Source organism: Oncorhynchus clarkii, chromosome 12, assembly GCF_045791955.1.
Source record: "Oncorhynchus clarkii lewisi isolate Uvic-CL-2024 chromosome 12, UVic_Ocla_1.0, whole genome shotgun sequence".
In the NCBI taxonomy this organism is placed as follows: Eukaryota; Metazoa; Chordata; class Actinopteri; order Salmoniformes; family Salmonidae; genus Oncorhynchus; species Oncorhynchus clarkii.
Window position 1 is genome coordinate 5,095,036 of NC_092158.1, and position 14,327 is coordinate 5,109,362.

The window sequence follows — 14,327 nt, forward strand, 5'->3', positions numbered from 1 at the left end:
TAGATTGATTTGTTCCACCACACAGTGAGGGTGGCATGACCTCATGACTCTGGAGAGTGGAGATGAATCGTATTTATAGTTCTTAATTTGACCAGAGATGGCAGGCGAGCTCTCTCATTCCCCTCAACCAGCCTGGAATCCCAGCTAGAACACCCCGTTGATTCCATAGTTCCATCGATCCTGCATACGCTCCAGTCCGTTCCAGTGGAGTTTATCCCACTCCACTCTTTACCCCCAACACCGTTAGATCAATGAATTCGCGTACCCATCTCCTCTCTCTCACTGGTCTCCTACAGTGAACCGCTGGACAGCTCCCGTTACGAGTATTCGGAGCCTGCATGTTCTTTCCCAAGTCTTGGGGATTTCTACCGCGTTACGCTTGGAGCCTTTGCGCAGAAAAATATGGTGAACTAACGGTTTTAGTTGTTGCTTCTTAACTTGGAAACTTATCACCGCCGTACCTGCTTTTTGTTGCTATTGTATTGGGAGATTTTCTTTGGAGCAACCGGTTCCATACGCACGGCGTTAACGAACTGATTCGTGCGTTGTGTGGTTTTTAGAGAAGGATTTTTGTGATAGTGGGACTAGTGTCGCTCAGCGGTGAAGCGCAATCATGGAGGGATCAAATGGATGTATTTGGGCGAAAAGACTTTCGGTATTTGTCTGGTTATGCTATCTCGCCGGCGATTCAACATCAAATAGTAAGTCTCTGATTAAAACATATTTCAATGTCGAAACATGTCAACTATGCGGGTGTGCATGCGCACAAAAAAAAAGAGAAGCTGTGTTGTGTGTTGCATACAAATGTATTTCGTTGACACATCGGCTGTAGGCTATTGCTGGAGGTAGGCTTCCATTGGACGCGCAGTGGTCTTGGTACTGTTGAGGAGAAGCCAACAGCTTGACGCTTGACTTTTACTCGGTTTTATAAAAAATGTTGCTACCTTTTCAGGCTGTTTAAAATTTTCCTGCATATCTTAGTCTATGTGTTTCACGTAGCCTAATTACTTCTCGTTGTATTATTTTACAACCCTGTTGATTTGCTGATTGGTTATAATGAAATAATTCTGAATTAGCAATTTGCACCTGATCGAATCTATTACCTCTCTTTCTCTCTCTCTCTTTCTCCCCCTCTCTCCTTTTCTCTCTCTCTCTCTTTCTCTCTTTCTCTTTCTCTCTCTCTCACTCTCACTCTCACTCTCTCTCCTTTTCTCTCTCTCTCGCTCTCTGTGTGTGTAGGTAGAATAATATATCTGAACAATATTTAAACTTCACAATAAAATGTGTTATAGTAACTATATACCATTTTAAATTGATGTTCATTGAGGGAATACCGTGTATTTGTGTCAATAGGTCACCTGCTTGAGCCTAGTAGACTGACTATGTAAATCCACCCACATGTAATCAAGCTGATCTAGGCTGGTCTACTGCCTATATAGCCTCTTGTACTCAACTAGTGGCATAGCCTTTTTTCCTACCCGCCCGCCCAGACACAAAACACATCCATAGTCCTTACTCGTCATTATACACTAGTACAGCGTTATTACGAGGTCAAGGACTAGCAGGTGGATTCCTCCTAGTATAGTACTGAGCGTTAGTGATTTTTTTAAGGTCGGTTGTGTTTCGGTTAGACATTAAATGCACTGTGCAATAGGTGGGTTGAATGCTGTGACATCGTAGAATTAAACAAGTAATAAATACAAGTCCCCATGATGGTGTTGACTTCCCCCATTACTGCTCATCACTTACTTAACCATCAGTTATTCACATGTCTTTTAACTTGAATACTATATTTCCAGTTGTAGTGAATTATTACATTTGTTTTGTTAGATGCATTTATTATTTCATCACAAAGTCATCATCTCCTCTCAAAAAGATCTATTCAAAGTAAAAGCTTCATTTATTGATTGATCTGAATAAATAACTATCAATCACTTAGATCATGATTCCCCAAACTCGGTCCTGCCCCCCCTCCCCTCCCCTCCCCAGCACCACACAGCTGATTCAAATAATTAAAGCTTGCTGATGAGTTGGTTATTTGAATCAGCTGTGTAGCGCTGGGGGGTGGGGTTCCCCAGGACTGGAAGCCCCTGATTTAGATAATGTATTTTTAAGTAGAGATACCTTGCGAAGAAACTGTTATCCTTCCCCTCTTGGTCCTGCATTCTTCTGTCTCTTTTATGTAGCAGGCGTGAAAGAAACACGGACTGGACAGGTGCACAATGGATTATGCTCATTGTTGTTGATTGACACATTTCTTCTGCAGTAAACTATGTAGAATAGTTAGTTGCCTGTTGGAAACTACAACTCCCTGCTACATTGCACAGTTCTGGCTTGATCTGATTAATCTATAGAGAAACTACAACTCCCTTCTACATTGCACAGTTCTGGCTTGATCTGATTAATCTATAGAGAAACTACAACTCCCTTCTACATTGCACAGTTCTGGCTTGATCTGATTAATCTATAGAGAAACTACAACTCCCTGCTACATTGCACAGTTCTGGCTTGATCTGATTAATCTATAGAGAAACTACAACTCCCTTCTACATTGCACAGTTCTGGCTTGATCTGATTAATCTATAGAGAAACTACAACTCCCTGCTACATTGCACAGTTCTGGCTTGATCTGATTAATCTATAGAGAAACTACAACTCCCTGCTACATTGCACAGTTCTGGCTTGATCTGATTAATCTATAGAGAAACTACAACTCCCTGCTACATTGCACAGTTCTGGCTTGATCTGATTAATCTATAGAGAAACGGAACAATATGCGCAGTTAGATCAAAGGGATTTGTTTTTTTACAAAATATAATTCAAATAATTTAACTGATTTTGGTCAATTAGTTGTTTAAAAAAATAAAAATAACCAAATTGTTGGTTGATCGCTCAGCACTATCTTCTAGACTAGTACTGTAGAGACTGGTAATCTGGGGACTGGTGGGTACCTCCTAGACTAGTACTGTAGAGACTGGTAATCTGGGGACTGGTGGGTACCTCCTAGACTAGTACTGTAGAGACTGGTAATCTGGGGACTGGTGGGTACCTCCTAGACTAGTACTGTAGAGACTGGTAATCTGGGGACTGGTGTGTACCTCCTAGACTAGTACTGTAGAGACTGGTAATCTGGGGACTGGTGGGTACCTCCTAGACTAGTACTGTAGAGACTGGTAATCTGGGAACTGGTGGGTACCTCCTAGACTAGTACTGTAGAGACTGGTAATCTGGGGACTGGTGTGTACCTCCTAGACTAGTACTGTAGAGACTGGTAATCTGGGGACTGGTGGGTACCTCCTAGACTAGTACTGTAGAGACTGGTAAACTGGGGACTGGTGGGTACCTCCAATACTAGTACTGTAGAGACTGGTAATCTGGGGACTGGTGGGTACCTCCTAGACTAGTACTGTAGAGACTGGTAATCTGGGGACTGGTGGGTACCTCCTAGACTAGTACTGTAGAGACTGGTAATCTGGGGACTAGTGTGTACCTCCTAGACTAGTACTGTAGAGACTGGTAATCTGGGGACTGGTGGGTACCTCCTAGACTAGTACTGTAGAGACTGGTAATCTGGGGACTGGTGTGTACCTCCTAGACTAGTACTGTAGAGACTGGTAATCTGGGGACTGGTGGGTACCTCCTAGACTAGTACTGTAGAGACTGGTAATATGGGGACTGGTGTGTACCTCCTAGACTAGTACTGTAGAGACTGGTAATCTGGGGACTGGTGGGTACCTCCTAGACTAGTACTGTAGAGACTGGTAATCTGGGGACTGGTGGGTACCTCCTAGACTAGTACTGTAGAGACTGGTAATCTGGGGACTGGTGGGTACCTCCTAGACAATTGACACACAGTGAGAGAGGGTGTCTCAAATAGGGTGTGTTAGAGAGGGCCGTATTGCAATAATATCTTGTTTGCATTTTTGATTACCCTTTATATTTGAGGTCAATGTCAAATAATTCAAACAAACCAAAGTGTTATGTGCTGTTTAAATCCCTCTCTCTGAATGCAGCGGACATCAGTGTAGAGCAGTGTTTAAATCCCTCTCTCTGAATGCAGCTGACATCAGTGTTTAAATCCCACTCTCTGAATGCAGCGGACATCAGTGTTTAAATCCCTCTCTCTGAATGCAGCGGACATCAGTGTTTAAATCCCTCTCTCTGAATGCAGCGGACATCAGTGTTTAAATCCCTCTCTCTGAATGCAGCGGACATCAGTGTTTAAATCCCTCTCTCTGAATGCAGCTGACATCAGTGTAGAGCAGTGTTTAAATCCCTCTCTCTGAATGCAGCGGACATCAGTGTAGAGTAGTGTTTAAATCCCTCTCTCTGAATGCAAAGGACATCAGTTTAAATCCCTCTCTCTGAATGCAAAGGACAGTGTAGAGTAGTGTTTAAATCCCTCTCTCTGAATGCAAAGGACATCAGTTTAAATCCCTCTCTCTGAATGCAGCTGACATCAGTGTTTAAATCCCTCTCTCTGAATGCAGCGGACATCAGTGTTTAAATCCCTCTCTCTGAATGCAGCTGACATCAGTGTAGAGCAGTGTTTAAATCCCTCTCTCTGAATGCAGCGGACATCAGTGTTTAAATCCCTCTCTCTGAATGCAGCGGACATCAGTGTTTAAATCCCTCTCTCTGAATGCAGCTGACATCAGTGTAGAGCAGTGTTTAAATCCCTCTCTCTGAATGCAGCGGACATCAGTGTTTAAATCCCTCTCTCTGAATGCAGCTGACATCAGTGTAGAGCAGTGTTTAAATCCCTCTCTCTGAATGCAAAGGACATCAGTTTAAATCCCTCTCTCTGAATGCAAAGGACATCAGTGTAGAGTAGTGTTTAAATCCCTCTCTCTGAATGCAGCTGACATCAGTTTAAATCCCTCTCTCTGAATGCAAAGGACATCAGTTTAATTTTGTCTCTCTGAATGCAGCTGACATCAGTTTAAATCCCTCTCTCTCTGAATGCCACTCTTAATCAAGTGTCATGAGTAGTCAGGTCATGAACTCACAGTAAAGCTTAGGGCTTTGACAATGACCGAATGACAGTGTCTCCCTTTGCCCATCTCAGTAGTCCTCATGCTCTGGTGTTTGTAGTACACTATGCGGTTTACTACAGTATCTCTACCATTTAGAGGTCTGAACAATATGGCTGCTGATGGGTCAAGGACAGGATTGGGATGGACCAATTAGGAGTCCCTTTATTGAGCATAACAACAGAATCATGCTGTCTATTTAGTATTTATTAGGATCCCCATTAGTTCCTGTGAACGCAGCTGCTACTCTTTCTGGGGTTTATTATGGATCCACATTAGTTCCTGCCAAGGCAGCAGCTACTCTTCCTGGGGTTTATTATGGATCCCCATTAGTTCCTGCCAAGGCAGCAGCTACTCTTCCTGGGGTTTATTATGGATCCCCATTAGTTCCTGCCAAGGCAGCAGCTACCCTTCCTGGGGGTTATTATGGATCCCCATTAGTTCCTGCCAAGGCAGCAGCTACTCTTCCTGGGGTTTATTATGGATCCCCATTAGTTCCTGCCAAGGCAGCAGCTACCCTTCCTGGGGGTTATTATGGATCCCCATTAGTTCCTGCCAAGGCAGCAGCTACTCTTCCTAGGGTTTATTAAGGATCCCCATTAGTTCCTGCCAAGGCAGCAGCTACTCTTCCTGGGGTTTATTATGGATCCCCATTAGTTCCTGCCAAGGCAGCAGCTACCCTTCCTGGGGGTTATTATGGATCCCCATTAGTTCCTGCCAAGGCAGCAACTACTCTTCATGGGGTTTATTAAGGATCCCCATTAGTTCCGGCCAAGGCAGCAGCTACTCTCCCTGGGGTTTATTATGGATCCCCATTAGTTCCTGCCAAGGCAGCAGCTACTCCTCCTGGTGTGACATGATGCCCCCCCCCCCCCCCCCGGTGGTATAATAACACAATATTACAATACCACAATATTACAATATCACAATATCAAAATACCACAACACCACAATATTACAATAGCACAATACCACAATACCACAATATTACAATATTACAATACCACAATACCACAATATTACAATACCACAACACCACAATATTACAATACCACAATACCACAACATTACAATACCACAACACCACAATACCACAACATTACAATACCACAACACCACAATATTACAATACCACAATAGCACAATACCACAACACCACAATATTACAATATTACAATACCACAATACCACAATACACCAATTGATTGTGTGTGCAGGAGAGTGATATATCCTCATTAGTTGTGTAATCTAGAGAGTGAAGATATCTTCATTAGTTGTGTAATCTAGAGAGTGAAGATATCCTCATTAGTTGTGTAATCTAGAGAGTGAATATATCTTCATTAGTTGTGTAATCTAGAGAGTGAAGATATCTTCATTAGTTGTGTAATCTAGAGAGTGAAGATATCCTCGTTAGTTGTGTAATCTAGAGAGTGAAGATATCTTCATTAGTTGTGTAATCTAGAGAGTGAAGATATCCTCGTTAGTTGTGTAATCTAGAGAGTGAAGATATCCTCGTTAGTTGTGTAATCTAGAGAGTGAAGATATCCTCATTAGTTGTGTAATCTAGAGAGTGAATATATCTTCATTAGTTGTGTAATCTAGAGAGTGAAGATATCTTCATTAGTTGTGTAATCTAGAGAGTGAAGATATCCTTGTTAGTTGTGTAATCTAGAGAGTGAAGATATCCTCATTAGTTGTGTAATCTAGAGAGTGAAGATATCCTCGTTAGTTGTGTAATCTAGAGAGTGAAGATATCCTCATTAGTTGTGTAATCTAGAGAGTGAATATATCTTCATTAGTTGTGTAATCTAGAGAGTGATATATCCTCATTAGTTGTGTGTAATCTAGTCTCATCTGAGGTAGCAGGCAGCAGAAACACAGTCTTATTTCTCCCAGATCTGCTAAATTCCTGACATCCATGTCATATTGGCTGGTTTAATCTTCTCCGCAAGCTGCTGCAGCTTAATGATTGGGCCAGCCTCTCTGTAGACACACAAGCTGAGTCCCAAATGGAACCCTATTCCCTCTATCAGGGCTCCTGCCTGAAACTTTTTCAGTTGGTGGCACTAGTACATGATTTTTGTCGCAAAAAAAATAAAAAATAAAATGTGGCCTCGGTGTCACGCGTTAGGAAAACAATTTAATGAGCTTTATGAAGTCATTCACGGTGCTTTAGATTACTGGAGATGACAGGCGTATCAATAAATACCTTGTTTCATCTTCTGACATGTCCAAGCAGGAATTCATGATTCAAGATATTTTCTTTAACGTGCAACCTAATCCTAAATCACGAATTGTGGGTTGACAAGGTATTGTTTTAAAAAAATATTATACTGTTATTAAACAGGGCTCCATAATTATCTGAATTTTGTTGTTTGTTGTTCATGAATTTGTCTACATCTTTTATGTTTGCATAATATCATACCCTCATTTATTTGGGGGGGGATAATTCACCACAAGAGAAGGGAAAACTTAGCTAGATCGCTAACATGAAATGTAATACACACTGTCAGTAGTCCTGTATTCATCCAACACTAATGTCCTGACACAACTGTTGTGGCCTGCTATCCTATGCACTGGCCATGGCTGATGCACATTTTTTTGCTCCGTATCTCAAAACCATGTCGAATAATGTGGTGGCAGGGTAGCCTAGTGGTTAGAGTGTAGAGGCGGCAGGTAGCCTAGTGGTTAGAGTGTAGGGGCGGCAGGGTAGCCTAGTGGTTAGAGTGTAGAGGCGGCAGGTAGCCTAGTGGTTGGAGTGTAGAGGAGGCAGGTAGCCTAGTGGTTAGAGTGTAGAGACAGCAGGGTAGCCTAGTGGTTAGAGTGTAGAGGCGGCAGGTAGTCTAGTGGTTAGAGTGTAGAGGAGGCAGGTAGCCTAGTGGTTAGAGTGTAGAGGCGGCAGGTAGTCTAGTGGTTAGAGTGTAGAGGAGGCAGGTAGCCTAGTGGTTAGAGTGTAGAGGAGGCAGGTAGTCTAGTGGTTAGAGTGTAGAGGTGGCAGGTAGTCTAGTGGTTAGAGTGTAGAGGAGGCAGGTAGTCTAGTGGTTAGAGTGTAGAGGAGGTAGGGTAACCTAGTGGTTAGAGTGTAGAGGAGGCAGGTAGCCTAGTGGTTAGAGTGTAGAGGAGGCAGGTAGCCTAGTGGTTAGAGTGTAGAGACAGCAGGGTAGCCTAGTGGTTAGAGTGTAGAGGCGGCAGGTAGTCTAGTGGTTAGAGTGTAGAGGTGGCAGGTAGCCTAGTGGTTAGAGTGTAGAGGAGGCAGGTGGCCTAGTGGTTAGAGTGTAGAGGAGGCAGGGTAGCCTAGTGGTTAGAGTGTAGAGGAGGCAGGTAGACTAGTGGTTAGAGTGTAGAGGAGGCAGGTAGCCTAGTGGTTAGAGTGTAGAGGAGGCAGGTAGTCTAGTGGTTAGAGTGTAGAGGAGGCAGGTAGCCTAGTGGTTAGAGTGTAGAGGAGGCAGGTAGTCTAGTGGTTAGAGTGTAGAGGTGGCAGGTAGTCTAGTGGTTAGAGTGTAGAGGAGGCAGGTAGTCTAGTGGTTAGAGTGTAGAGGAGGTAGGGTAACCTAGTGGTTAGAGTGTAGAGGAGGCAGGTAGCCTAGTGGTTAGAGTGTAGAGGAGGCAGGTAGCCTAGTGGTTAGAGTGTAGAGGTGGCAGGTAGCCTAGTGGTTAGAGTGTAGAGGCGGCAGGTAGCCTAGTGGTTAGAGTGTAGAGGAGGCAGGTAGCCTAGTGGTTAGAGTGTAGAGGCGGCAGGGTAGCCTAGTGGTTAGAGTGTAGAGGAGGCAGGTAGTCTAGTGGTTAGAGTGTAGAGGAGGCAGGTAGCCTAGTGGTTAGAGTGTAGAGGAGGCAGGTAGCCTAGTGGTTAGAGTGTAGAGGAGGCAGGTAGTCTAGTGGTTAGAGTGTAGAGGAGGCAGGTAGCCTAGTGGTTAGAGTGTAGAGGAGGCAGGTAGCCTAGTGGTTAGAGTGTAGAGGAGGTAGGGTAACCTAGTGGTTAGAGTGTAGAGGAGGCAGGTAGCCTAGTGGTTAGAGTGTAGAGGAGGCAGGTAGCCTAGTGGTTAGAGTGTAGAGGTGGCAGGTAGCCTAGTGGTTAGAGTGTAGAGGCGGCAGGTAGCCTAGTGGTTAGAGTGTAGAGGAGGCAGGTAGTCTAGTGGTTAGAGTGTAGAGGCGGCAGGTAGCCTAGTGGTTAGAGTGTAGAGGTGGCAGGTAGCCTAGTGGTTAGAGTGTAGAGGCGGCAGGTAGCCTAGTGGTTAGAGTGTAGAGGCGGCAGGTAGCCTAGTGGTTAGAGTGTAGAGGAGGCAGGTAGCCTGGTGGTTAGAGTGTAGAGGCGGCAGGTAGCCTAGTGGTTAGAGTGTAGAGGTGGCAAGTAGCCTAGTGGTTAGAGTGTAGGGGCGGCAGGGTAGTCTAGTGGTTAGAGTGTAGAGGAGGCAGGTAGCCTAGTGGTTAGAGTGTAGAGGCGGCAAGTAGCCTAGTGGTTAGAGTGTAGGGGCGGCAGGGTAGCCTAGTGGTTAGAGTGTAGAGGCGGCAGGTAGCCTAGTGGTTAGAGTGTAGAGGTGGCAAGTAGCCTAGTGGTTAGAGTGTAGGGGCGGCAGGGTAGTCTAGTGGTTAGAGTGTAGAGGAGGCAGGTAGCCTAGTGGTTAGAGTGTAGAGGCGGCAAGTATCCTAGTGGTTAGAGTGTAGGGGCGGCAGGGTAGCCTAGTGGTTAGATTGTAGAGGAGGCAGGTAGCCTAGTGGTTAGAGTGTAGAGGAGGCAGGTAGCCTAGTGGTTAGAGTGTAGAGGTGGCAGGTAGCCTAGTGGTTAGAGTGTAGAGGCGGCAGGTAGCCTAGTGGTTAGAGTGTAGAGGAGGCAGGTAGTCTAGTGGTTAGAGTGTAGAGGCGGCAGGTAGCCTAGTGGTTAGAGTGTAGAGGCGGCAGGTAGTCTAGTGGTTAGAGTGTAGAGGTGGCAGGTAGCCTAGTGGTTAGAGTGTAGAGGCGGCAGGTAGCCTAGTGGTTAGAGTGTAGAGGCGGCAGGTAGCCTAGTGGTTAGAGTGTAGAGGAGGCAGGTAGCCTAGTGGTTAGAGTGTAGAGGCGGCAGGTAGCCTAGTGGTTAGAGTGTAGAGGCGGCAAGTAGCCTAGTGGTTAGAGTGTAGGGGCGGCAGGGTAGCCTAGTGGTTAGAGTGTAGAGGCGGCAGGTAGCCTAGTGGTTAGAGTGTAGAGGTGGCAAGTAGCCTAGTGGTTAGAGTGTAGGGGCGGCAGGGTAGTCTAGTGGTTAGAGTGTAGAGGAGGCAGGTAGCCTAGTGGTTAGAGTGTAGAGGCGGCAAGTATCCTAGTGGTTAGAGTGTAGGGGCGGCAGGGTAGCCTAGTGGTTAGATTGTAGAGGAGGCAGGTAGCCTAGTGGTTAGAGTGTAGAGGAGGCAGGTAGCCTAGTGGTTAGAGTGTAGAGGTGGCAGGTAGCCTAGTGGTTAGAGTGTAGAGGCGGCAGGTAGCCTAGTGGTTAGAGTGTAGAGGAGGCAGGTAGTCTAGTGGTTAGAGTGTAGAGGCGGCAGGTAGCCTAGTGGTTAGAGTGTAGAGGCGGCAGGTAGTCTAGTGGTTAGAGTGTAGAGGTGGCAGGTAGCCTAGTGGTTAGAGTGTAGAGGCGGCAGGTAGCCTAGTGGTTAGAGTGTAGAGGCGGCAGGTAGCCTAGTGGTTAGAGTGTAGAGGAGGCAGGTAGCCTAGTGGTTAGAGTGTAGAGGCGGCAGGTAGCCTAGTGGTTAGAGTGTAGAGGTGGCAAGTAGCCTAGTGGTTAGAGTGTAGGGGCGGCAGGGTAGTCTAGTGGTTAGAGTGTAGAGGAGGCAGGTAGCCTAGTGGTTAGAGTGTAGAGGCGGCAAGTAGCCTAGTGGTTAGAGTGTAGGGGCGGCAGGGTAGCCTAGTGGTTAGAGTGTAGAGGAGGCAGGTAGCCTAGTGGTTAGAGTGTAGAGGTGGCAAGTAGCCTAGTGGTTAGAGTGTAGGGGCGGCAGGGTAGTCTAGTGGTTAGAGTGTAGAGGAGGCAGGTAGCCTAGTGGTTAGAGTGTAGAGGCGGCAAGTAGCCTAGTGGTTAGAGTGTAGGGGCGGCAGGGTAGCCTAGTGGTTAGAGTGTAGAGGAGGCAGGTAGCCTAGTGGTTAGAGTGTAGAGGTGGCAAGTAGCCTAGTGGTTAGAGTGTAGGGGCGGCAGGGTAGCCTAGTGGTTAGAGTGTAGAGGAGGCAGGTAGCCTAGTGGTTAGAGTGTAGAGGTAGCCTAGTGTTTAGAGTGTAGAGGCGGCAGGTAGCCTAGTGGTTAGAGTGTAGAGGAGGCAGGTAGCCTAGTGGTTAGAGTGTAGAGGCGGCAGGTAGCCTAGTGGTTAGAGTGTAGAGGCGGCAGGTAGCCTAGTGGTTAGAGTGTAGAGGAGGCAGGTAGCCTAGTGGTTAGAGTGTAGAGGCGGCAGGTAGCCTAGTGGTTAGAGTGTAGAGGCGGCAGGTAGCCTAGTGGTTAGAGTGTAGAGGAGGCAGGTAGCCTAGTGGTTAGAGTGTAGAGGCGGTAGGTAGCCTAGTGGTTAGAGTGTAGGGGCGGCAGGGTAGCCTAGTGGTTAGAGTGTAGAGGCGGCAGGTAGCCTAGTGGTTAGAGTGTAGAGGAGGCAGGTAGCCTAGTGGTTAGAGTGTAGAGGCGGCAGGTAGCCTTGTGGTTAGAGTGTAGAGGCGGTAGGTAGCCTAGTGGTTAGAGTGTAGGGGCGGCAGGGTAGCCTAGTGGTTAGAGTGTAGAGGCGGCAGGTAGCCTAGTGTTTAGAGTGTAGAAGCAGCAGGTAGCCTAGTGGTTAGAGTGTAGAGGCGGCAGGTAGCCTAGTGGTTAGAGTGTAGAGGCGGCAGGGTAGCCTAGTGGTTAGAGTGTAGAGGCGGCAGGGTAGCCTAGTGGTTAGAGTGTAGAGGTGGCAGGGTAGCCTAGTGGTTAGAGTGTAGAGGTGGCAGGTAGCCTAGTGGTTAGAGTGTAGAGGTGGCAGGTAGCCTAGTGGTTAGAGTGTTGAGGTGGCAGGGTAGCCGAGTGGTTAGAGTGTAGGGGCGGCAGGGTAGCCTAGTGGTTAGAGTATAGAGGTGGCAGGTAGCCTAGTGGTTAGAGTGTAGAGGCGGCAGGGTAGCCTAGTGGTTAGAGTGTAGAGGCGGCAGGGTAGCCTAGTGGTTAGAGTGTAGAGGTGGCAGGCTAGCCTAGTGGTTAGAGTGTAGAGGTGGCAGGTAGCCTAGTGGTTAGAGTGTAGAGGTGGCAGGTAGCCTAGTGGTTAGAGTGTAGAGGTGGCAGGGTAGCCTAGTGGTTAGAGTGTAGAGGCGGCAGGTAGCCTAGTGGTTAGAGTGTAGAGGAGGCAGGTAGCCTAGTGGTTAGAGTGTAGAGGCGGCAGGTAGCCTAGTGGTTAGAGTGTAGAGGCGGTAGGTAGCCTAGTGGTTAGAGTGTAGAGGCGGTAGGTAGCCTAGTGGTTAGAGTGTAGGGGCGGCAGGGTAGCCTAGTGGTTAGAGTGTAGAGGCGGCAGGTAGCCTAGTGGTTAGAGTGTAGAAGCAGCAGGTAGCCTAGTGGTTAGAGTGTAGAGGCGGCAGGGTAGCCTAGTGGTTAGAGTGTAGAGGTGGCAGGTAGCCTAGTGGTTAGAGTGTAGAGGTAGGCTATTGGTTAGAGTGTAGAGGTAGCCTAGTGGTTAGAGTGTAGAGGCGGCAGGGTAGCCGAGTGGTTAGAGTGTAGGGGCGGCAGGGTAGCCTAGTGATTAGAGTGTAGAGGCGGCAGGGTAGCCGAGTGGTTAGAGTGTAGGGGCGGCAGGGTAGCCTAGTGGTTAGAGTGTAGAGGTGGCAGTTAGCCTAGTGGTTAGAGTGTAGGGGCGGCAGGGTAGCCGAGTGGTTAGAGTGTAGGGGTGGCAGGGTAGCCTAGTGGTTAGAGTGTAGAGGTGGCAGGTAGCCTAGTGGTTAGAGTGTAGGGGCGGCAGGGTAGCCTAGTGGTTAGAGTGTAGAGGTGGCAGGGTAGCCTAGTGGTTAGAGTGTAGAGGTGGCAGGTAGCCTAGGGGTTAGAGTGTAGGGGCGGCAGGGTAGCATAGTGGTTAGAGTGTAGAGGCGGCAGGGTAGCCTAGTGGTTAGAGTGTAGAGGTGGCAGTTAGCCTAGTGGTTAGAGTGTAGGGGCGGCAGGGTAGCCTAGTGGTTAGAGTGTAGAGGTGGCAGGGTAGCCTAGTGGTTAGAGTGTAGAGGTGGCAGGTAGCCTAGGGGTTAAAGTGTAGGGGCGGCAGGGTAGCATAGTGGTTAGAGTGTAGAGGCGGCAGGGTAGCCTAGTGGTTAGAGTGTAGAGGTGGCAGTTAGCCTAGTGGTTAGAGTGTAGGGGCGGCAGGGTAGCCGAGTGGTTAGAGTGTAGGGGTGGCAGGGTAGCCTAGTGGTTAGAGTGTAGAGGTGGCAGGTAGCCTAGTGGTTAGAGTGTAGGGGCGGCAGGGTAGCCTAGTGGTTAGAGTGTAGAGGTGGCAGGGTAGCCTAGTGGTTAGAGTGTAGAGGTGGCAGGTAGCCTAGGGGTTAGAGTGTAGGGGCGGCAGGGTAGCATAGTGGTTAGAGTGTAGAGGCGGCAGGGTAGCCTAGTGGTTAGAGTGTAGGGGCGGCAGGGTAGCCTAGTGGTTAGAGTGTAGGGGCGGCAGGGTAGCCTAGTGGTTAGAGTGTAGGGGCGGCAGGGTAGCCTAGTGGTTAGAGTGTAGAGGTGGCAGGTAGCCTAGTGGTTAGAGTGTAGAGGTAGCCTAGTGGTTAGAGTGTAGAGGTAGCCTAGTGGTTAGAGTGTAGGGGTGGCAGGGTAGCCTAGTGGTTAGAGTGTAGAGGTAGCCTAGTGGTTAGAGTGTAGAGGTAGCCTAGTGGTTAGAGTGTAGGGGTGGCAGGGTAGCCTAGTGGTTAGAGTGTAGGTGCGGCAGGGTAGCCGAGTGGTTAGAGTGTAGAGGCGGCAGGGTAGTCTAGTGGTTAGAGTGTAGGGGCGGCAGAGTAGCATAGTGGTTAGAGTGTAGAGGCGGCAGCGTAGCCGAGTGGTTAGAGTGTAGGGGTGGCAGGGTAGCCTAGTGGTTAGAGTGTAGGGGCGGCAGGTAGCCTAGTGGTTAGAGCGTAGAGGCTGCAGCGTTGCCAAGTTGTTAGAGCGTTGGACTAACAACCGCAAAGGTAGCAAGTTCAAATCCCCGAGCTGAAAAGGTACAACTCTGTCATTCTGAACAGGCAGTTAACCCACAAATCCGTCATTGAAAATAAGAATTTGTTCTTAACTGACTTGCCTAGTTAAATAAAGGTAAAATGTTGGTTGTAATATATTTAAAAAACAATATTTCCCCAGAGCACACGTCGAGCCAGAGAGAGTGG

At 47.7% G+C, this 14,327-nt stretch overlaps 1 protein-coding gene across 1 annotated transcript in view; it reads left to right on the forward strand.

Moving 5' to 3' along the window:
- The first annotated feature begins 613 nt into the window (after positions 1 to 613).
- The window catches only part of LOC139421845 (DCC netrin 1 receptor), a 729,366-nt gene continuing 715,652 nt past the window's right edge, over positions 614 to 14,327 (forward strand). The window contains exon 1 of the mRNA XM_071172971.1: positions 614 to 701. Coding sequence (XP_071029072.1) covers positions 614 to 701 — 88 coding nt within the window. The remainder of the gene's footprint in view (positions 702 to 14,327) is intronic.